The sequence below is a fragment of the Tigriopus californicus genome, chromosome 4 (assembly GCF_007210705.1).
Source record: "Tigriopus californicus strain San Diego chromosome 4, Tcal_SD_v2.1, whole genome shotgun sequence".
NCBI classification, from domain to species: domain Eukaryota; kingdom Metazoa; phylum Arthropoda; class Copepoda; order Harpacticoida; family Harpacticidae; genus Tigriopus; species Tigriopus californicus.
Window position 1 is genome coordinate 668,811 of NC_081443.1, and position 23,343 is coordinate 692,153.

Genomic DNA, 23,343 nt, shown 5'->3' on the forward strand with positions numbered 1-23,343 from the left:
CCCTTATTTACTCACTTCTCTGGACTAGACATGTGATATGAGTATGCACTGTAATGCATTTGTACTGGTCTCAATAAGTTAAGGAATAGTACAGTATAATCTCGTTATAAGAACTTCAGTTATAAGAACAATCATGACATACCAATTTCATTGGAGCCGATTTCTTATGAATGAAAAATGCCATTATCCTTCAAATCAATTGGGACAAACAACAAAAAATACACATTTCTTCAATTTCTTCGTATATTAAAATTCATGTGGGAGGATCAATATTACTTGGGATGATCAATATTACTTAAACACTCATTAGAGTCATAGGTCATTACTAGTGTCCATCCGAAAAAGCACAGTTCGGTAATGGGAACAATCCAGATTCATGAACCTTTGTTCATGATTTTTCGGAGGTTCCTACAACCGAATTTCATTGCATGCAGTTGAGCGGCATGGGTTGAGGCCTTGCATCCTCAAATACTACAACTTATCTTCGTGAGGTCCATGTTTCACCAAACATGTGCTGGATGGGTGTGTGGTAGCAAAGGGAAACTGAGATGAAACTTCAAATCCATTTGCAGTTACAAGGAACATGGCATCACTTAAAAACTATGTATGCTGTAGGCTCGAAAAAAGTACATCTAGTAGAGCCAGTTGAACAAGGTATTATAAAAATATTCTCCCCCTTCATGATGTGCTCCACAGCAAAATGGATTGGTTCTGAACAACTTGGCATCAGACTTCAGCGCCTTTAACATCTGCCTAACTTCCGAGTTACTAAAATGTAACTTAATAAGAAAGCAAAAGCCTAATCAGTAAAACTTATGAAAATACTTTTTTTCTACAGTTTTTTTTCTTCAAGAATAATTTGCCTGAACTGAAAAAAATCACATCAGCTGCGTCTCATGATTATGGCCCAAAATGCTTTAGAATCATTCTTTAGAATCACATGTTTTTTGCAAAAAAATATCTTTGATCATGAGTCAGTACAACAAAACAAGGTTATTATTTAATCATTTTGATATAAGTTTATGATTCACCAATTCATACTCTTATAATTTCAGTTTTTTAATTGTGTTGAAACGGAGCTTGTATCAGACGCTATCACTTTGTAATCGAACACTTTGCTTCACTGGCTTCAAAAGCTTGACTCGATCATCATTAATTGACATGGTGTTTGTCCTGACCCTGAAGCTAAGTTTTAAACTCGTCGCCCAAGACCACATACCGTCTCTCTTTTGAAAATTAAATCCTGATTAGTTTGTCAAAACCGGCATTTATTAATGTCCCTTACACTCTTGACTGATTAATCAATTTGCACAACGAAATTCGACTAAAAAGCAAAGAAGGATACAGTACGAAGAGATGAATAGAAATGAATCCAACTTATTTTTTTCGGCGCAAAACTACGAGCAGCCAAGCTTATTGTTGTTTTGGATACTTCAAAGAGCATTCGCTCAAGGAATTTTCTTTGAATTTCCATCCTAGTGTTCAATTGTTTTCTTCAAGTAGAGTTTGAAAACACATAGCAAAAGGACAAACATTCTCATGGGAGCATTCAGTTTATATCTGCTCAGCGTAGTGTAAAAGAGATAATTCAAATGAACCTAAAATTATTGGTGTTTTCTCTTTTTCTTGTTTAAGCATATTTTCGAAACCAGATTGATCCTGTCCCCCAAAAAGTTTGATCCCCGACGTTAGTCAACGAAATGTTAATCAATTCTAAAAGAAGTAACGTCAGGTTATTTTGTGAAGAGTCGAGGTTGGGCCTCGACTAACTTCTGCTCACCCAATGAATCTCGTTGTTTTTTCAATCCAAGTCTTGCGACGCCAAATTTCAGATGCAAGGTAGAAATTGATGGTCCTTGATCAATCGAGTACTTAAATCATGGTTAGTCAACACAATATAAGTATATATATATGTTTACACTACTACAGGGCACGGGCAACATCACCACTGGACAGGGACGGTAGTGGGGAAAATGAATAGTTTCATTTTGATCATTGATCATTCATGGATCATTCAATCAAATGAATTTCCCTTCATCCGAGTTGACTCAGTTGTAGACTCAGAAACCATCGGTCAGTTTTGATCTCAGTCCAACGTCTGTGCCAAAAGTTATGAGTTGAGATTCCGAAAAATTTGATTAGATTACTAAACATTAACTTTAAAGAATTTGCCATTTTGGGGCATTTTTAAAGATTCAGGTGTTTTTTTCCGAAATTTTCCCCCCAAAATGAACGGCTTTGGTTTCAAATTATCCTAAAATTGGATGCTTCTTTATCGGAAGTTTGGCACCTAAAAACGTCGGTAATGCATCTTGGCGTAATTCGTGCATCTTAATACTTAGAGAAGTCATTTGTTATGTACCTATTGGGTTAGGAAAATTAGCCCTGCCTTCAGCTGTTATGTCCCAATGGACACACCCTGAATGCTATATAAACCGAGACAGAACATTTCATGTCGATTCTATTGCAGATCAAAATACGGAGTGTCATCTAAAGACAGAGAGAGAGAAAAGCAGAAAAAAGAGATACATAGAAAGAGAGTACGACTGTTACCTATACACATATGTATCCAATACAAGTACACACCACCAGTGTTTCATCTTTTGTTCCAATTCTGATCTCTGTTTGAAAAACTTCAAACACATAACCTCTGTCAATGGTTTTTGACTTGGCATTGCATGTATCCAAATTCAGCAAGATGTTTTAAAGCGAATAGAAGAGCAAAATATAAAAAAAAGACTCATTTCCCAAAGGCCAAACTAGTTAATGGTAGGAACTCTGTCAATCAAACTAAATGGACAGGTGACAAAATGTATCAAACTCATAGACATAACATTTCCAGTAGCGGTTAAGAAGCCCTGAAAAATGATCATTTAAGAGTCTAACTTCGTAGTAGTTGAAATTTAATTAAGAAGTTTGTGGTAAAGCTTCCAAAAGCAAATTTGAGATTTAGTGATAGTCAAGATTATCGTGCAAAGGCCCTGTTTTTAATAGTAGCAAAAATTTGGCCTTAATGGCATTATTTTGCGAACAAGCCGACCCTAGCACCCCAAACCAAACCAAAAAAAAATATAAATATTATTAAGGTCAGGTTAAAAGAACGATAATTCCAAAATCGAAGCCCCTATTTTGAATCTATTTTCTTGGAATTGTATATCGGCAACAATGCAATGATAAGAGGATGTAGGTTTCACCGAATACGTATCAAGGATATCCAGAAGCTTAGTTTCCTACAATAATCACAGAACGATTGAACTTAACGACACGTGTAAATTCATTGGGATGATCGGGCGATAATTCCACGAGGCTCCAAACAGGTTCCAATGTCTCGTCAAATTTGTAAACGGTATAGGTCTCGCTTTCCTCATACAGAGCTCTAATCACAAACAAAACTCCTCGGAGCCAAAATATAGTCGCGAAACGAATCGTCTCTGGAAACTCCCATTGTGGCATCTCCTTCCAGTCCCTGGTTTCTAAGTTCAGCACGTAGACCTTTGACTGATATTCCGGACTAGGTCCAGGGCAATACCCACCCAAGCAAAGGATCATTCTGGTTCCATTTTGAGCCGTCAGATCAGTGCACGTGATCCCGAAAATGGGACAAGCGGTCAGACCAATATCGGATACATCTCCAGTCAACACATTAAACTCGTTGACGTCTCTCACGGCTGACACAAGTCGGGCAGAAGTCAGGGAACCACCCACAGCCAGGACAGTCCTGTTTGAGACTTTTGCGAGGCCTTCATGATAGCGTCCTAAATAGTTGGACCCTGTGAACCACCGGCCGGACTCGCTCATGTACTCGGAAATCTGATGAGGGTCTAACGACACAAGATTCAAAATGAGCATCTCGAAAGGCTCGAACGGCTCGATATTCTCACTTACAATTGACTGAACCAATTTGTTGGACTGCATTGAATCCACCCAAGATCCACCAAGTGCGATCTAGTTTGATCATATCACGAATTTCGGCGTGCGGATGGTTCATCGAGGGCATTGGGATCCACTTGTCCGTTCCAAAATACCATCGGTAGCAAGATTTCAATATGTTATGGCACAAATGAAAACCCCACGAAAAATCCATTAATGAAATACCACGACCCATAGGTGCGTCAGGCAAAATCATTCGCATACCTTGGAGTGGAGAATCACTCGGGATGAATTCGTGAAAGCCATCAGCTCCGTAAAGTATGGCACTTTCAACTAGGAAATAATGGAAGTAGTCAAGACACAGACTTTCACTTTTAAGAGAAGCCAAGCACCTTGTTGAATAAATTTCTCCCGTATAAAAACACTCGTTCCATTGGATCTGGTGGCCACAGGTAAAATCTGATTCCCCTCCAATAAATAACAAGATTGATTTATTATTTGAAATCCCGGACAGTCACTCCACATGCACTTCATTGCACATAAAGCTTCATTTCTGTAACATTTGCTGGATATTTTGTATTTTATGCGCAAGTGTCACCAAATTTCGATGAGTACATTTTTTAGGATGAACTTATGAAGACCATGATTTTGATCTAACATTAATTATTATGACATGTTTTGTTTGATTTTTCGACGATGTTATCATGCTTTTTGACTTCTGGTCGAACTTGTTCGAGTATTGTTTATTCTGATGTATTAAAGACGGACCAGCAAGTTACATTTTCAAGAGTCTCTCACTAAAAAGGCAGACAAAAATCTCAGGCAATATCAGAATCAGTAACGGTCATCAATGCAATCAAATTGATGGTTGATTAAGTGTTAAACTCACCCGATACCCATGTCCATGCATTGTATGGTCAAACCTCCGTCAATTTTTATTTGGGCATAAGAATGGAAATGAGCCACCAAATGATTAACGTGTATCAAGAAAAGTAAGAACCTAACGAGAAGAACGTTTTTGGTCATACTTGCTCAAAAGTTTTGAGTCGAATAGAGTAATGTGACCACATACGCATGTCGTGCTTTCTACTTTCAGGAGTCCTTACTCTTAGGCAACATAAAGCAGTACTACTACTGTAATGTGGGTAATGCTGACTAATTTTGAGAGTCGCTTGAATTCCTATTCCTCTTACTAATTACGAAATTATTAGACCTAGGAAAAGAATTTAAAAACCAAAAGCAAAGGTTTTTACCTTTTCGGCCACATTTTGGACGAAATGCCCAAAACGTCGTTTTTCGGGGAAAAAAAATCCCTTTTTTGTACTCTCTTTGGCATTAAGCTCATTTGTTGAAAAAAATGTGAAATGTGGTTCTAAATATGAGCAACCCTTTTGATGAGATAAAAAAAATGGCCCTCTCACCCCATATCCAAAACTGACTTAATTGACAAAAAATCTCACGACACTCAACTTCTTGTTTACTTTACGAAAACATGCTTTTGTTTAATTGCTTTGATTTTTTTTTAACAAATGAGAAAATACATCATCCTTTGAGTACGTTTTTAACAAATTTTACATTTTTATCTTACCTCTTTGAACAAAGTTTACTGTTTTTTCACCTTTCTTATGACTGATTTTGCAACCTTTTTCACCTTTTAGTTACTATTAAAAGACAACTTCGAGGCATTTTGAAATAATGAAATGCATTGAAACCGTTGGTAATTGGTTCAATATTTTGCAAAATTAGTTTCATGATATCCTTTTATGTGTGTTTTTGCTTTTAAACAGGCTTGTATCTTTGGGCTAAAGATTTTTTTTTACTGTGAAAAAATTATTTCGTGCTTTCAAAGAATTTTTTCAAGTGATTATTTGGCCCTCAAACAGATTTTTTTTCCCAAGCCCTCCTCAACAGCCATGAGTTGTCATGTCGGGTCAATCACTCTAAAATTAGTATCTTAATACAAAGGCTTCACCAAGGGTCAGAGCCCAATTGCTTCTAAAAGTTAGGCAACAGAAACCTTGAATGGCAATTTTGTTCTAAGTTTGTTTGAGTGCCTTGATGAAGTTAACTAATAAGTAATGACGAACGATTGGTTAGCCTAGAGGGCTTGTCACTAGCCCTCTAGGTTAGCCCAAAGCACTGGATTACGTGGTGGCGACGTACTCTCTGCCGTTTTTCGCCCCCTTCAGGCACTCATACCAATTCAGACATGTTTATAGAATAATAAACTAGCCAGAGAGACCATATATTCCGCTTACGCGCCCATTTTGAACCTTTTGTCTCAACTTTACGAGAAGGAGGGTGGAGGGGAATATTATGTATTATGATAACTGCTTTGCGCTATTTCATTAAAAATATGTTTCAAAATTTTCTTTGCGTTGATCGTTTGCCGTTGTTTTATGACAGCTGTTTGTAGACAATACTTGTAGGTGGTGGCGCGGGTGTCAGATGGCTCACTTTGTAATCCAGCACTTTAGACTGGAACAGGAACCACAAAATGAGCTGTCAAGTTCTTAGGAGACATTGTTCATAAGTATGACGCAAGGTTCACAGAACCTAATCAAGACAAAAGACAGTCAATCTAAGCTATTTATATTATCAGAGAATAATAAACTGGAACAATACATAAATCGCATGTATGAAATGTTGGCGTGCCACAATTTCTTACTTACCTTCCAATTCCCCATGTCAAGTAAAGGAAATGCAAGAAAACATGTAATGCAGCACCCTGATTTTGGGCGTTTTGTGGAGGGAGAATTTTGATAAAGTAAACATAAAAAATATTAATTCTTTTGGAGTAGTTTTGTCCTTGTACTAATATCTTGGTTTGATATCACAATACTGTTTGCTCTAACAAGCTGGGAAATTGAAAGAAGTGAGAAACTCAGTTTATGCCAGGTGAGGGTTGGTTATCATGTTTGTCTAACTTCTCCCTCCACAAGACACCCAAAGTCAGGGTGGCACACTTAATTTTTCCTTGAATTTCCTTTACTTCACATGGATAATTGCCGTCTAGACTATGTTACTTTCCAAAAGCGTTAAATTGAATTAAATGTACATTATGAACGCTTTTTCAGATTTTTCAGCTTGTGTTGTGGTGCATGGATTAACATAAAGTTTGAAGTTGCTCAAAAAGCAAAGAAACGTATCGACGTTAAAATATATTTTTGGTTCTATCCACTTTTACTCAGGCTGAAAAGGCTCCTTTATCTTTTTAGTCTTCTCTCTGGAGAAGAACTGGAACTCAAATTGGAAATTTGAGTGGTCCTTTTAGGAACTCACCCAGAGATTGAACCTCGCAATCAGCGGTAATCTCGTTATGGCATCTGAAGAGGTTACTCAGAAGTAGAAAAATCCTTCACAAACCAAAATTCAAGGGAATGGCTATCCATGGGTTTCCATTCTCCTTCGTTGCAAGTACATAGATCCAAAAAGTGAATGTAGCAAAGAGATTTTCTTTTCGTTCTGTACTCTAAAAGAATAAAAATTCAACATCTTTTGTCGGGCATAACTTTAACATATGTACCTACACACATTGAACTCCTTAAATTGGATGCAAGCTGAAGCAAAATGGGACGGTCATTTGTCTCAATACAAATTCCAAATTAAATGCCATCCCATCACGGGTCAACGGAATCAAACCTTAAATTGGATCGTCCAGGTAAACCCGTTCCAAATGAGGTGTCCTTCCTCGAAAAGCAACTCATTGAAAAGTGTTTTGCTCAAAATTAGTTGACCGTATCTCATTTGAAATGTACTTTTAAGCATCCGCCCCTGACTGCCCTAAGGTGGCAATGGAAATCACTAGACTCAAAGAGGCGTAATGAAAAACTTGGATAAAGTCATATGGAAGCTTGATGGCAGGCGCATATTCGTGTAAAAGCATATGTGTGCTTTTAAACCACTCATGGTCGAGAAAATTCATCCCCCTTAAAGAGTGAATTAATTTGCCCCTATGTGTCTGAACATTGAGATTTTTGTTCGCCCATTTCATCTTCTTTGGAAGGGGTTTTTGCATGTTCGTCGCTGATATGAAATTTGAAGTTTGAGCCCAGCTCTTGGCCAAACATTCTACTTTGAGACGAGTTAACTTACTTTTGAAGGCCAATGCCATTCAACAGCATCTATTTGAGATCAAAACATCTCTTATTTCGAACTTTTCTACTATCTTCATAGTTATGCTTCTGGTGTCCTGAATGCAATAGAAAACTTGCCTAATGTCCATACTGCCTCATAAAACATATATATAATCGAGCTCCAATACGATATCATATTGGGTTCGCATCAATTTCCGATTTCTTTCATGAGTCTCAGGGCCCATGGTAGATTAAAAGATTCAATTCATTCTTATCCCGCCCACCAGTTTCCTTTCGTTGATGGCCTACTATCGTCACCACTCGCTTCATTGTTGCCTTCATCCACTTTGGCTCGGATCCATTCATTTAACGGAGAAATAGCCATGATCAAAGTGGCAGACATGTATAAGTACAATGTATGCAAGCAATGGACAATCAAAAGAATATCGTTGAAAAATTCAACTACCTACTTAAGCTCATTTTACTCCGAAATCATCTTGAAAAGAAATGCAGTCGAGATAACGGAGCGATTGGTGGGTCGACAATGAATCGTTCATTGGAGCGTGTCAATTGATCTCTTTCTCGGTTTGCAAACCAACGAGCAGATTTGGGCGTTTCTCGCTTCCATCTCTCCGGGGTTGCTCCCACCATCATCGGGGGGGGCGGGGGGGCGGGAGGGGAGGAAGATGCCCTGGTTCTTGTTCATCTTCTTTTGATTCAGACAACAGAGATTGATGATGGCCGTGATTAAAGTGACTTCGAATCGGGCTTGTTCAATGCACTGAGTACCTTTACTCGCAAGGCTGACTGAACAAGCACACGTTACGAAATCGTTCGAAAGATTTCGTCTTTCAGCCCAATTTTGATGGATTGATTGGTGAAGAACAGACAAAAGAGCTGCATGTCGATGATTTATTTGGCTCTCTATTTTGAAATTGAAATCCCGGTTCAACCAATCTCACCGCTTGGCAGGAAAAAGTAGGCCCAATTCTGTGTTTATCTTTTTTAAGGACATTGCAAAAAGTTCTGGCTTTATTTGATCGCAATTTGCCAGGACAGAACAGGAAGGAGCTCTTCCTTGGTTGAAGATCCCACAAAAGAATCAATTTTACGTGTTTAAAGACTCTTCCGATGGTCTTGAAGTCTTCTGTCCAAGTCCAGAATTTGTCGTAATTGAGCACATCCCTCAACAGAGGAGTGCTTGGGTGCATTGTACATACGTATCTTGTTATTGCTTAAGGGTGTCGAAACAGAGCAAGGAAAATTGCTCTGCCCCAGAATTCGAGGTGTCACGTCTTCCGCAGATTGCTCTCTCGTTAATCTTGCCTCACACACTTTGACACCTGTGCATACCATAGGACACACTCAACGGGACATCAGAAGTGCTGGAGGGCTGATTCGACTCACTCAAGCAGTGTTGTAGTGTTCTGGTCATCAACAGTAAAATTTGGGAACATTATGATTATGTTCTGATTCCGGAACAAGTTAGCAATTGGGAATATGTGCACCTTCATAAATTTGAATATGTTAAAACTTAGTTTTTTGCTTCTACGTTTATGATGACAAATTTTGGCCTTTCAATCTCTAAATAGTAATGATTTGATTAATTTGTATTATTGACGCCAACTGTTTTAGAATGAGAAAATTGAGCTGAATTCATTCTGTTTCGTCCCCAAGTATTTACATGTTCTTTTCTTCGCCAAAGAGTCCGGAACTTACTGTTATGCGGGTATCTCTGTCCATGGAGCTTTAAAGCACGCATCTTTTTCCTTTTTAGGGTAAAGGTTATGGGTTATGACATATTTTGGATGCCTCGATTCTTCCATCCATTGATTGGCTTATCCAATTGTTTTCATTTTTTGCCTTCAGAGTGAAGTAATCCCGACGAACCAAGTGCAAGGTCAAGATCGCAATGACCTACTTCATGTCATCATCATCACCCCATCATCATCATTGTCGTTATCGTAATCCCTGAGTTCTCACGCTTCAGTTCCTTGAGCCAAAATCTTGAAGCAAAGAAATCATTTACTCAAGCCCAGCCACTCAAACTCCGATCTTTCAACTGATTGTTCAACAAAAAAGGTTTTCTTCAAAAGGGCACAAAAAATTCAAGTCTCATTTGCAATTCAGAATGCAACTTTACTTTGATCAAAGGTCGTTTTGTAAAACTTGTCACAAAACTTGTTACGATCCAAAACTAATTACAAACATACATCAAGTGAGGCATTGTTATCTTTCACTTTTTCAATAATCATTGAAAGCAAACTCCACTATACAAATCATATTATCCTAAAGGGTTAGCAACATACGTTTTACTTCAAGCGCTTATTAGCTAACGTATTTGAGGGTGCCATAAAGGAGGATTTCATCTCTCCATTGAAAAGGCCAGTTGGTTAAGTTAAACGGCGTTCAACGGAAGCCTTGTAACCTTGGTTTAACCCGCTCGCACACTTTATGTCATCAGGGAGAGAGGAAATCGCAAAACTGTATTCCCAGTAATCCTTGACAGCAAAAATGAGCAGGGGAGGGGAGGTTTTTTTTCTGTTGGGTTCGAAGTCTTTAATTTCACCATAACGAGCTTCCTCCATTTAAACTGTCGAGGGGCCAAGGAAACCCTGAACTTGAAAAGGGTACAAAAAGGGTACATTTTATTATGGTTATGTACTGAACACCGCGTGTGTAATTGTATGCAGGCATCCGACGGAACGGTGCTCATGAAGGAATAACGTTCTTAAAGATCCAAGAAGAGAATCTACTTTGAGCCAAGGGAGCTGTAAATTCATTTTACGGATGACGTTATGGTGAGAACCGATTCTGGATGGAGCATGATTCCGTGATTGGGAGTGATTTTTAAACCACTTCAATATGGCACCAACAACATCGGATCGACATGTAAAATATATACAAATACTGTGCGACTAACTAAGTGTTTTATGCGTTCCCTGTTTTGTTCGTTGAAGGCGGAAATTGCGTTTCTTCCAAACAAATTCTCATCTCAATTGACTTGTTCACATGACAGCCGATCTGCCCAGTGTAAACATGATGTTCGAGCCGAGATTGGTGATGGAACAACACCATCTTCCATAACCATCTCCATCCATTCCAGGGACACCAAGGACGGTAGTCGTACCGAAGTTATCTCAAACTCAAATGATTAGCACTTGGTCGCGTCCATCCTGCCCCTCGTCCATTGATATGGGATATCGAGTTCCAAACTCAGAGCAAAGACGAGCCAATCTCAGAGTGTTGTTTGTTACAACTACAAGTATATCATTGTGAAGCCACGTTGCCCGCCTTTCTGCGAGTCAGAGAGTGTGTGTGTGTGTGTGGCATGTGAATGGTGGGATAGTTCTCATTTGAGTTTATGATCTGGGATTGATTGAGGCGAGAATTCGCGTCATGGTGTTAGATGGTATGGATGCTTAAATTGGAGGGGGAGCCTGAGTGCGTGATTCTACAAACTGACTTGACGTGCACTACTACCGTATATATGGACGGTCACGTACGAATGTACCTATTACCAGTGGTCAGTATGTAGACCGTACGCAAAGGTGCAGAGCGATAAGGCGTTTGACTTCGATCAGTTTATGTAGAACCGAGAGTGAGAGGGGCACGAGAGACATCCTAAGCTAGAGGGCTTGAAACGAAGAAGCAGCATGTATTTTTGGCACTTGAGGATTGGCCAATTGAGAAATTTTAGAAAGAAAAGGAGGTTTTTCGTTCAGATACTACAGGAAATCATATTCATTGTAACGGTCTGTAAAAGGCGACATATTTGCTTGGCTTCAAAATCTCAATGGCAACAAAGCGAGTGCCTTAACCAACAAAGAAAAATATGGATCGCGTTATCATTATTATTTTTTTGTCCCAAGACAAGAATTGTTTGTACAAGGTATGTCTACATACTCACTATGACTTCATTTGGCCAGGATGAAATCCATTACAAAAGGTACCTTTTATAACTGTTCATAAATTGAACTGTAATAAATTGAACCAATTGGCGGATTTATGCAAACTTGAGAACAGGAGTCAAAACGCATTTCTCTTCTCTAAATAGAGCTCTCTGAGAGTTGGGTGGCAACTTGAACCCGGCTCTCATGATAATTATTCAGACAAGAATATCAAACCCCTGTATTAACACCATGTCATGCCTGGCAAAAAAATGCGTTTTTGACGCGCTTCCGCCTAAAGTCCGAGTTCGATATTCATGAACTCTCACACACACCAACACGCAGTAACAAGAAGAAACAAATTGACCGGCTAGCAGCTATAATTGGTGGGTTATCATGGCTCTAATAGCAGTCCCTCCCCATTATCATCGTCATTTGTCTTTGAAACTTTCAGCATTCCATGCATTGTTGTGCTCGTCGGAGCTCGAATTGTATCCTGTCCATCTTCGGAATTTGATCACGCAAGCAGAGTACACAGTACTAAATGTAGTGTATGTGTAAACCGGTATATCATCTCATCCAAATCCACCGTTTCGGAATTAACACACTAATGCCGTCATCCGCAATTGATATCGTTAATGAGTGCACTAAACATTTTTTGCTCTCCATATGCTTGCGTTTGGACTATAGATAGTTCCTTGTATTAAAGGCATTGTTTGTCTGCACAAATGAGTTGATCATTGACTGTCAATCTAAATTCTAATCAGTGTGGAATTTCGAGTCGTTGCACTTGGATGGACTTGCCTAAACGAACGATTAACGGAAGTCCCAGGATCTTCTTGGCAGGTTCTAATGCTGCACGTAGGTCTTGTCATATGCATATTGAAGTATTCAGGCCAAAATGATTTTGCAGTTTGAACCATTCCTACCCTGGATTGGCGAATGAACTAAATGCACAACGTATACATTACTAATGAAACATCAGCCTGCCTGTCCAAAAGAAAAAATGTGATAAAGTCAATTTTCTCCAAGTCAATGACAAAGACTTAGGCGGTGGCACATCTTTGCCAAGAGGCATTACATGGATTACGGGATAATTAATACACATCCCTGCTTACAGAGCTACGGTACGGAATGACCTCCAAATTGTTTGCTAATCAATGCAATGCCAATCCCAACGGGAAACAAAAGGGGGAGGATGGGAGCATTGGTGGCGGCAAAGACGAAAATGATGATGATGACGGTGACTACGGCGAGAAGTGATGCAATTTCTACATGACACGGGCCAATGTGTATCCTGCTATTTCCGACATCATTCATGGTAGGTACTACCACATACTTCATCCTCGAAGTTGGTACGCCAGGGATTCCCGCTCAAGGAGTTTCCTTTCCAACACTTGAGTACTTGGCGGTGCACTTTTAGCTCAACTTTTCATCCTGTCATAATTATTGACAAACCCCCCATCCAAGATGATGCATGATGTGTGTTCTCGTCCATTGGCAAAATGATTTTATTGCGATCCTTTCGGCATAACATGAGTTAGCGTAAATCTTTTGAACGTGTCCTCACCCCCCTAGGAAAGTTGTCAAAAGTGTAAACACGATATTGCTACGTGCAAAGGCACACGTTCTATAAGACAATTTTTATTTCAACTAATGCTTAAAGAACAAAACTCATTCGAGTTCTTTTGAGTGCCAATGGTTCAAGTAGTATCTGCTGACGCTACAAAATCGTTGGTCAGGGTTCCCACCGGAAACGAGAAACTAGGCCAACGATGGCCCTTCTTCTTCAGTTGGTCAAAAGACTCAAAAGGGGTTAGTTGAACTGAAGCGTTTCATAGAGGGTTCGAGGAAAGATGCTAAACTGACTGAAAAGTCATCGTTAGGACCACTTTCTGCTAGCGTCATTAATTAACTTTGGATTTGCCATCAGGCCGTGAAACCCGATTGTGGCATGTCGAGAGCGTGGTTTTTGCGGTGGGGGGAAAACTGATTCTCGGAAACCGCAGGAGAACGCGAGAACGCCAAGAACCGCCAAGTTGGATAAGTTTCATGGGGTCTTAATCGCAGTTCGTAAGTAATAATATCTTGTCTGGTTGTGACGATTTGAACTTGATGCTGGAGACGTATTTTTCTCCCCTTTGGTGAGATAATCATGGTGCACTTTGAGAGTCAATTGTCTTCAAACGAGGATATTTTCGTGGATCTCACGGAAATAGAACATGTTGGAAATTCTGTGTCTGATTATTAGAGATCACCTGGGAAATTGTCCGTGACCTTCAGCACCCCCTGCCATGTGGGAGATGGTAGAGCAAAGCACCACGAATTCGGAGACCTTACATTTTGGGGAAGACATTTGAGATTTGAACAAATCCCTATAATTGGCAATGGCTGATTCATTCACTCTGTATCACAATGGGGCATCATCCATCCAGGAAACGTCTGTCCAATGGAAACCGAGTCCAAATGCTCATTGTCGAAAAAGCCTCTTCCGACTTCCAAATCAGGTGGCCAGTCAACAACATCATCAACAACAACAACAACAGCAGCAACATCCTCATTGGCACATACTTTAAATCCATTCACAGAAAGTAAATCACGGAGTCTAAACCCACCTAGATGTGTTTCCTCCATTGTTATTTTGCCTAGCTGATATGATTTGCTTCCTTTTGTCCCATCCTGGATTACTGAGGTTGTCAGGGGAAATAACGCAAAAATGGTCAAATTTATATTGATGACAAACCGTCATCTAGTGGCCAACTTGACATAAGATCTATGCGTTGGGCTCGAGTTGGCCAATTCTTGAGGAGAGGGATATCGAATGGAATTTGAATGATAGCTCGCATGCCCGTTTGAAAGCCCCACCATAATTAATGGATTGATTTCCGGATGGTGACACTCATTATGGTCCACCACATGAGCCTGCGTCAGACCTGCTCAATGTCCAATGTAATCATGACCAAGACTTCAGGCACGCATCCCTTGATATCTGACATCGATTCCAACCCAAAGGCATTCGTTATTACTGCAGTAGGCATGTACCATTTAAAGACAGGAACTGTACAAGCTCAAACGTCTAGTCTCGATTGACACGGCTCAATCTAATATATTCCGATGGCACCTCCAGCAATCCATCAGGATTTCAGAGCACCTGGTTACGAAATCAACCTTCACCTTCCACATCCAAATCGAATCCAAAAGCTTCCAAAGAAAGAAGGCAGTTATGATCAATGGTTTTGAGTGCATGCAAGCCAACCATGAGCCCAAGTTGAGATCGACCAAAATTGGTTGGATGTCACTGGCTCCTTCAAAAGTTGTATGAAATGTGCTGAAATCTCCAGGAAGCTCATTTTGCATGACAATTCATATGGCCCCTTTGAATCGTTTTTGCAGGATAATCAAACAAATGTGGAATGGATGAATCAAGGAAGTATGGAGCGCTTGTTGGAGATAATTTACGAGGAACTCGGAAACCTCTTCTGACAATTACTATGCACTCACTCGCTCATTTGATCCTCTTCTTGATATTAAGTAATGAAGGATGCTATAAAGAGAAATTCAATTCAATTAGGATGTTAAGAGAAGACCTGGAATTTCGCCTCCGAGAACCAAGGTTTGTCTTCGACGCTTTTCAAGCAAAGCACTGAGTAATATCCTGAATAACACACTGAAAACTGGGCTGCGTCGTTCCAGACACAGTTACTGATTGCGGTGCTTTAATTTCCTAAAAGCCATCACAAGATATACTTTTTTTGCTTTTTAGCACGCTGAGGTCCACTTGGTCCAAAAGTTGAATGAGTTTGTTTGTCTATTCATCTAGAGTCAGCATTATATGGAGCAATAACCCGGTGTTTCAAATAAACTCATAGGGAAAAAAATCAAGTGAGAGAAAGCAGTGTTGTGTTACAAATTATATCTTCAAATCTATGCGTGTATTTATTTTGTATCTCTGATAAATACCCTACGACTAAAATATCCCTGTCACTAGAAACCACCAAGGGAGTTTGTCATTGTCATGTAGCAATGAAATAAGTTTATTGATTAAAGAATTGTTTTCAGACTGAGGAGCAGCTTTTATCTTAGATGAGACACGTGGTGGAGGCCAAACATCTGTCAGTTTCCAAATAAAGAAGCGAGGAAACTCTCGTTCCTCTCAAACATCTAATGAAGTGGAATGAATTAAAACACACACACACACGCACATACGCGCACACATTTGTAAGAAGTTCCTGAATTTCAATGCGCCAAGGCGGAGCACAATCATTTTTGTTACCACCACCACTTCTTCATCCTCAAACTCGACGACAACATCAACAACAGTAACAACATCGGAACAAGCGGCAATCCCATCCTCAATTTCTCATTGAATTTAATTCTCGCCAATGTGTGGTCGGAGCCTCATCTCACCCGTCAGATTCGTCAAGGCTACAGACACACAGATGAACCAAAAGTTGGCTTCGTCAAATACGTCGACGAGCTCATCTCACACAATCACAAAAAGGTGCTCGTTCAACAATGGGCGAAACAATCTCCCGGTGTTCGGTAACAACTCATCCAACATTCCCAATCGAAGACACCCGAACCACAAAACCTTCCAAGACGGGCAATGATGTCTGGGCTGCCACCCAGGAATTGGTCAACATGAGTTGAGAGGTTATCTAATGGATTAGACACCTCCTCGGGAGAGTGAATTTTGATATAACGTATTTGCACGAGACTGCACAAAAGGAGTATCTCTACTTTTTTCTGCTTCAAAGTCTTCCGTCCTTCAATTTGCTCATCCCGCTAATTAAAATGTACTGAGGCTTCAAGCCATTATAGATAAGAGCAAACATAACATGAAGGCTAGTTATAACCGGGAATCTTGTTAAGACTCAAGGTGAACATAAAAACACTTGACGAGTGGGCGAATAGGGAAACCACTTTACTCCCGAAATGTTCAGCATTTCGGCCCGAAAGAGCAGATAACACGTCTGACTGGAGGAAGGAAATATCCATTTCATAAAAACGAACTCTTTTTTTTCGATCCGATCCGGTCCAATTTCTCCCACGCTTCAATGTTGCGAGCATGCATGAGCAACAAAGGTAGATTTCAGTGGATTTCCTTCGGGAGTTTTAGGGTCTAGCGATCATAGAGTTAAAACCAAAAGAGGAGGCACGGAGGCCTCTTGTACGTATTTGGCTTCTCCATTGTTTTCAGACCAAAAATGTTTTCCATGAATCCTGAAGTATTACCTTAGCATTTGAGGGGACTTGGCTTAGTATTGTAAGTTACCAGATTTCAGTTTAACTCAGCGGGTCTAATGTTGTGCGAAGTGTGCTCCTCAATTGAATCAAAAGCTAAATGACGTGACGGTTGATTCTATTTTAAAAAAGCCCATCTAGAATGCCAAGCTCTATGGCTACTTCTCGTCCTGATAGATATATTAGAATCATGAAGACCGACCAATGTTGCCCAGCGGGATTCTGGCAGGCATTCAAAGGTAGGCGTGTGGTTTGGGGTGAAATCGGAAGGAAATTGACCATTTACTCATGAATGGAAAAAGCAATTCAAGGCACATTTTCTCAAGTTTATGCTGGACTGATCATCATGAAAGGAAGATCAATGCAATCCGTTGTGACCATGAATACCGGCTCAATGGCCATTTCTAGACGAGTTGACAAGGTCTTCTTCGGATCCAAAGCCAAGGTTTCGAACATTTATCATTTGCATTTAACTATCTGGATGGAGGTCTATCCCCCATTTCATCATCCGTTCCTCTTTTCCCCGGCTTTTTGTGGTCTGTCTCTTTGTTATGGGTTCACTTTTTTGCCGAGGATGAGAATTGCGTCGAGTGCCAGGTAAATTAAATAATTTGAAATATTTTGCCCAGAAATGAAAGTTTGAAAAAAAAACCATCTTTTTACAGGAAGATTATGCACCTTTTGACATTGAAATTGGCTCCCTGTACCCGTCATTTGCCAAGTTTATGGAGCAATACCAATTTGAACCGACGTCATTATGTCAAGAGGCGAAGTAAACACCGACAGTCTAACAAAATTATTCACTCACCCGTTGGATTCGTTTTTTTCCCAACACAATGAGACGACAAATCAACTATCACTAAACTCTCACTAATTGCCCACACCTTCAAGTTTCACGTCAACTTTGATTGATAATAAGATTAAGCTTCTTCGTTTTGTGTCCAAGAAGAATCGCTTCACCACTCCGGCACGTCCTCTCCCCAACTGAGGAATCGACTTCCGAACTGAGATCGAGGAATGTGTGGATTTTGGAAGACCTGGTCTCCAAGCGAGTGCGCGTACCCACCCACCAAAGAACCATCAAAGAACCACCACCGCTCCAGACTAAGCGAAATATGGAAACTGGATGGGATGTTTGGGAAGATGTTATTGGTGTAGGACATTAAAGAATAGTGCGAGATATGTCAGAAGTGAGTTAAAATCAAGATGTACCGTGAGGAATCATTAGAGGTGGGAATTGGTATTTGGTACTGCATGCAACTTCTTTGGACATTGATGAGAGGATAAGTCACGATCCTTACCCCTCACAGGTAAGGAATTATGGTAACCTGTTCAGACGTTGCCACTCTCCTATCAATTAAGTTGCAACGGACAAGTTTAAGAAGTGGTAAATCATTGACAGATGAAGGGGATTGATGACCACATAGTTGAAGATAACACTCACGAATACCCAAGATTTCCAACCTGCCTGATTCTTTTCCTCGTTCCATCTGGAGATGTTCTGTGGCATTAGTTTTGCGTCGTACTGATTTCAGGATTACTTAACATCCATAACTGTGACTATGCGAATATTTCTTGGCTGCATACTGTCCATACACAAGCATCAAGATCTGCACAAAGGTCGGTTCCGTAATCAACGTTTGGCATTTCTATGGCATCCAGGCATTGTTCCGTCATGCCACTTGGAGCATTTCGCCTGCGTCACTTCAAACGAAATGCTCGGCAGGGATCCTTTGGACGAGATCCCATGAGAAAATCCAGGCAAGCCCCTTGGTCGGCGTAGCGTACCACCCAATCAAGAGCTAGAGGCTCCTTCTGCCATTGAGTTGCGCCTGGTGGCTCTCAGTCTTGCCTTGCCTTTGGCAATCTCTCCTTGCCCCTGGGCACCAGGTGTTTTGTGTTGCGCTATTTTTGGTGCAGCTTCTCTCTCAAGTCTGCTTTGACACTGGATCATGGTTTCAGACATGTTTCAATGGATCTTATTGATGACAAGGATATTGCAGTGAATGTTTGGATATGAATCGGGAAACTCAATTATCCCATAGGCTTTCCAGTTCAAGACAAAGGTTAAGTGAATAAACTTGAATGGATCCGATCAATTTTGGGCGGCAACCGTGTGGGTGACCATTTTATTCGCTTTGTGGCAAAACTGATAAAAAAGTGGGCGATCTAAAAAAAAGCCGTTGTAAGCTCTGGATTTCTGGTGGCAGATATCTAGCGCAAGTGTAAACACTTCAAGTCACCCTCAGGAGGAGAAAGCCCGCGTTTAGCGCTTTCCTCTGTCTCTCTGTCTAACGAACCGATCTTCGAATGCTTCTTCAAGTCAAGTCTTGCATTGCTTCTCATGGCTTGTTCTTTTGAGACCCTCTGTTGTGGAACGTCCAATCTCATCTGGCTCCACGTGTTTTGAGACAAGGTAAGCACCAACGTGAATATTGAAGCGGATATGTATAATATTTAAATGCAAGTTGTTTAGCGGTTGATGCAATACTAGTTTTATGGCCAGCGACAGCTATGAGTTATGAAATTATTGTTCTGAGGTTCACGTGCTCATTATGAAGTAACCTGTGAGGGCGAGGACCTCTAATAATCTCTTACAAGACAGAACTTGGAACCTGTTACTCCATATCTTCCCTGCCTTGGCGCATCCCAGGATTTGGGAGTGCACGGAGGGTGAGAAGCCTATTTTTGGCCATGTGTCCCAAACCAGTTCTTGAGTAGTACTGCCTTCAGAAATAAAAGAACCACTTGTCTCTGCGACTTAAGGACACAAGATATGCCCCTGTGCATTCAATTCATAGAAATCAATTCTAAGTGTGTTGAGTGCTTGGCAGTTCATTCACAAGACTCAATTTGTTGAGTTTGGAGTGTAAGCGGGTAAGTGATCTGAAGTATTCAATTTCGCAGTAAGATTCAGGGAAATAGGTCATTAAAACGTGTGGCGATTGTGCTTGGGATCAGGTTGCACCCAAGGCACAGAGATTATCACCAGACAGACACCTTTGCTAACAAAGCATTAATTTCGCTCTGGTGCCAGTAATCTCTGACATTCATTTCAGTTCAAAGTCAGGGAGAGTGCCGAAAATACGAGCAAAATGAAAACCGACAAAATTGTTGATGTGGCCCCGGATGATCCGAAGAATTTTGTATACATCATCTTCTACTGGTTGGGGATTGGCACTTTGCTGCCTTGGAACTTCTTCATCTCCGTGAGCGAATACTGGAAGTACAAATTTCGCACGGTGAATGAGACCTACGATGCCGCCATGGACAATTCCACCTCCGGGATGGTTCTTAACGACTTCCAAATGTCGTGGTCGTCGCATTTGGCCGTGGCCTCCATGGTTCCCAATGTGACTATGCTATTGCTCAATGCCATGTTTGGTCATCGGTTTAGAACACAGCCTCGTCTCCTGGTCAGTTTGATCTTTGTCATCGTGTTGTTCATCGTGACCGTGACCATGACCAGGATCGATACGGATTCGTGGCAAGAAACCTTCTATTATGGGACTTTGGTCTCGGTCGTTATTATCAATATCAATGCTGCTATCTTTCAAGGTAATGAAAGAGAAACTCATGATGGAATGGAGTAATCTAACTATATGTAAAAAAAACGCTTTTGCCTTCGCAGGTGGACTGTTGGGCGTGGCGGGTAAATTTCCTCCCAAGTACATGGGTGGAGTATTCTCTGGACAAGCCTTGGGCGGGATATTCGCCTCCGGCACCAACATTGTACTCCTGGCGCTCGGCGCCAATGTTGTAGATGCGGCATTTTACGATTTTCTAATCGCCGTGATATTCTTGGGAACTGCTCTAGCTACGTACATGATGGTGACACGATCAGAATTCTTCCAGCATTTCGCCGATGAAAATTCGGCCAAAACAGTCATGAAACTACCCGAAGATGGCAAGCTCTTGAGTGAAGTCGAGACCGGCGTAGCAATCGTCCATCCCAAGTCGGTCAATCTCTGGTCTGTGTTTGTTCAGATCCTCTTCTATGCCATAGCGGTATTCTCAATTTTTACGGTAACCTTGGGCTGCTTCCCGAGTATCACGGTCTTGGTCGAGTCCTCGTATCAGGGGACCTCCTGGGGCGATACCTACTTTATCCCCGTGGCTTGCTTCTTACTCTTCAATGTGGGCGATTTCTTGGGACGAACCGCCGCGGAATTCCTCAAGTGGCCCAAGCCTGGTCGGATTGGGATGATCATCGTGCTGCTGATTGCCTTGGCCAGATTTGCCTTCATTCCCCTTTTTATCTTCTGCAATATCAACGACTCGAATAGACAAGTGTCCATGACGGTGTTTGGATCAGATCTAGCTTACATGCTCATCATGTCCTTGTTCTCAATGAGCAATGGCTACCTGGCTTCCATTTGTATGATCTCAGCCCCTCAATTGTTGAAAACGCCCGAGGAACAGCAGACTGCGGCCTCCCTCATGGTGGCCTTATTAGGCCTGGGTCTCGGCTGCGGATCATTTGTTTCTAACTTCTTTGTTAAACTTGTTTAGAAGCCCACTCCCCCAAACTATTTATGAAGAATAAATGTAAATAAGAGTGATTTTTAAAGATCTGTCTACTCGTATTCATACTCATCGCTCTTGACCTTCGCCAATCAAGCTAACATGAGACATTCACAATCACTAGAGTTTTCGGGGATGAGAGGGATCAAAGTCGAACTGGTGATTTGCTCACTGACTAAACATGAGTGCGCTTCAGTGGATATGCTGACTCGAGGGAGATTGAACGAATCAGTAGAGCTTTTAACCGTGGTCAGATGCTCAGCATCCTATTTCCTGTGAATACAATTTATATCTGAATTATTTACTCGAAGCAGGTTGCCTTCCAAGGTTCCACCAAGCAGATCCTGCATGCAGCAACAGTTGTGTCTGCATCTTCGAGTGTCTCATTGATTGTGACGTCATTCCGCTCAACAACATCGTCCGTGACTGTGAAGTTGCATGGGACACTCCTTGAAAGTCCGGATTGCGTTGAAATAGAACATGGTCCAAGTTGAGAATTGAGACAGCAAGACTCTTGATAACCCAACATGGAATGGAACACGTGGTTAAACGCCTTGGCCTTCTTGGTGTTGGCCTTGATGGTGGCTGGCAAATTGTCACCTGTGATCAAGTTCTACATCAAGCAAACGTTTATCGTGGTAAGCTTGGTCATGACGGGAGCCTTGTCCATACCCTATGGACTGCTCAACTTCCGTGATCCGCACAAGATCCAAAAATTCACAGCTTGGGTCCTCAAACCCGCTAGTTGGATTTTGGGTGTGGATTGGCATATCCACTTCAAGAGCCCACATGACCAGACCAAATCCCACATGTTCGTGTGCAATCATCAGTCCGCTTTGGACGTGATCGGAATGCTCCAGGTAATCGATAAGCAGACGGGTCAATTCCCACGCCTAAGAATTAATCCAACTTCAAATTTGTCATCCCGTTGCAGTTGTGGCCTTTGATAATGCCGTGTTTCACAACGGCCAAGAAGGAGTTGAAATATGCAGGACCTTTCGGCCTCATTCTCTACTTATGCGGCACGATCTTCGTCGACCGCATGTCTTCGGAAAAGGGCCGGAAAGCCGTGAACGAGGCTGGTCAGATGGCTCGGGAAACCGGCTCCTCGATTTGGGTGTTCCCTGAGGGGACCCGCAATCACAAACGCGATGGCTCCATGCTGCCTTTCAAGAAAGGAGCCTTTCACGTGGCAGTCGTGTCTCGCTTGCCCGTAGTGCCTGTCATCATGTCCGAATATGATTTCTATGACACGAATCGCAAATTCTTCCGCAGTGGCCACGCTCACATCACGGTCTTAGATCCCATTCCCATTGAGGACTACCCCGCGGAGGATCCCACGAGTGTGGCACGATTGCTGGAGAAATCGCGGGAAATCATGCTGGAGGCCATTGGAAATAACAATAAGAAGCATCATTGAGCATCGCTTGGCGTGTTTGGCATTGAATTGGGCGGATTCCACTGAGTGCAACTGATTACGACATGAATTTGATGACATGATTGGCGGGTCGAATCTAAACACGGGTTACATGTTTAGAAGACTTGAAAGACCGACTTTTTGAGCCAGGCCATGCAGACAATGACAGGACAGAGAGAAAGAAAGAAAGAAACCGAATGATTGCTTGTTCATCCATCGTCCATCGTCGTTGCCCCCGCCCCCTTGTTGACAGATGAATAAACTTGGAACGTTTTTTTACCACTTAACATCCGCAGGAGAACCTGTTTTGTTTGTCCAGGAA

The 23,343-nt window shown here is 41.3% G+C and overlaps 3 protein-coding genes across 4 annotated transcripts; 2 read left to right on the top strand and 1 right to left on the bottom strand.

Moving 5' to 3' along the window:
* Positions 1-3,115: 3,115 nt before the first annotated feature.
* Positions 3,116-4,923, bottom strand: LOC131879876 (uncharacterized). Its single transcript, XM_059226342.1, has 4 exons — positions 4,760-4,923; positions 4,263-4,423; positions 3,886-4,203; positions 3,116-3,821 (listed from the first exon to the last, which is right to left on the bottom strand). Exons 1-4 carry the CDS (start codon positions 4,894-4,896, stop codon positions 3,223-3,225), a joined length of 1,215 nt encoding a protein of 404 aa, XP_059082325.1. The 5' UTR covers positions 4,897-4,923; the 3' UTR covers positions 3,116-3,222.
* Positions 4,924-19,228: 14,305 nt separating this feature from the next.
* LOC131879880 (equilibrative nucleoside transporter 1-like) lies at positions 19,229-21,650 on the top strand. Of its 2 annotated transcripts, none has more exons than XM_059226346.1 (3): positions 19,229-19,496; positions 20,140-20,638; positions 20,712-21,650. In XM_059226346.1, the coding sequence occupies exons 2-3, from the start codon at positions 20,176-20,178 to the stop codon at positions 21,590-21,592; spliced, it is 1,344 nt and encodes a 447-aa protein (XP_059082329.1). In that variant the 5' UTR covers positions 19,229-19,496; positions 20,140-20,175; the 3' UTR covers positions 21,593-21,650. The 2 variants fall into 2 exon arrangements, with proteins under 2 accessions (XP_059082329.1, XP_059082331.1); XM_059226348.1 differs by lacking the exon at positions 19,229-19,496 and adding an exon at positions 19,800-19,957.
* A 132-nt stretch (positions 21,651-21,782) lies between these two features.
* On the top strand, positions 21,783-23,308 carry LOC131879882 (1-acyl-sn-glycerol-3-phosphate acyltransferase alpha-like). Its single transcript, XM_059226350.1, has 2 exons — positions 21,783-22,464; positions 22,539-23,308. Exons 1-2 carry the CDS (start codon positions 22,132-22,134, stop codon positions 23,022-23,024), a joined length of 819 nt encoding a protein of 272 aa, XP_059082333.1. The 5' UTR covers positions 21,783-22,131; the 3' UTR covers positions 23,025-23,308.
* The last annotated feature ends 35 nt before the right edge of the window (positions 23,309-23,343 follow it).

Bases quoted from the DNA above. Each gene is read 5' to 3' on its own strand.
- LOC131879876 (XM_059226342.1), bottom strand. From the start codon at position 4,896: ATGACCAAAAACGTTCTTCTCGTTAGGTTCTTACTTTTCTTGATACAC. The intron at 4,204-4,262 runs GTGCTTGGCTTC...ATTATTTCCTAG, and splicing joins GGAGAAATTTATTCAACAAG to TTGAAAGTGCCATACTTTAC. The intron at 3,822-3,885 runs GTAAGTGAGAAT...TTGTGTCGTTAG, and splicing joins ACAAATTGGTTCAGTCAATT to ACCCTCATCAGATTTCCGAG.
- LOC131879880 (XM_059226346.1), top strand. From the start codon at position 20,176: ATGAAAACCGACAAAATTGTTGATGTGGCCCCGGATGATCCGAAGAAT. The intron at 20,639-20,711 runs GTAATGAAAGAG...TTGCCTTCGCAG, and splicing joins CAATGCTGCTATCTTTCAAG to GTGGACTGTTGGGCGTGGCG.
- LOC131879882 (XM_059226350.1), top strand. From the start codon at position 22,132: ATGGAATGGAACACGTGGTTAAACGCCTTGGCCTTCTTGGTGTTGGCC. The intron at 22,465-22,538 runs GTAATCGATAAG...ATCCCGTTGCAG, and splicing joins ACGTGATCGGAATGCTCCAG to TTGTGGCCTTTGATAATGCC.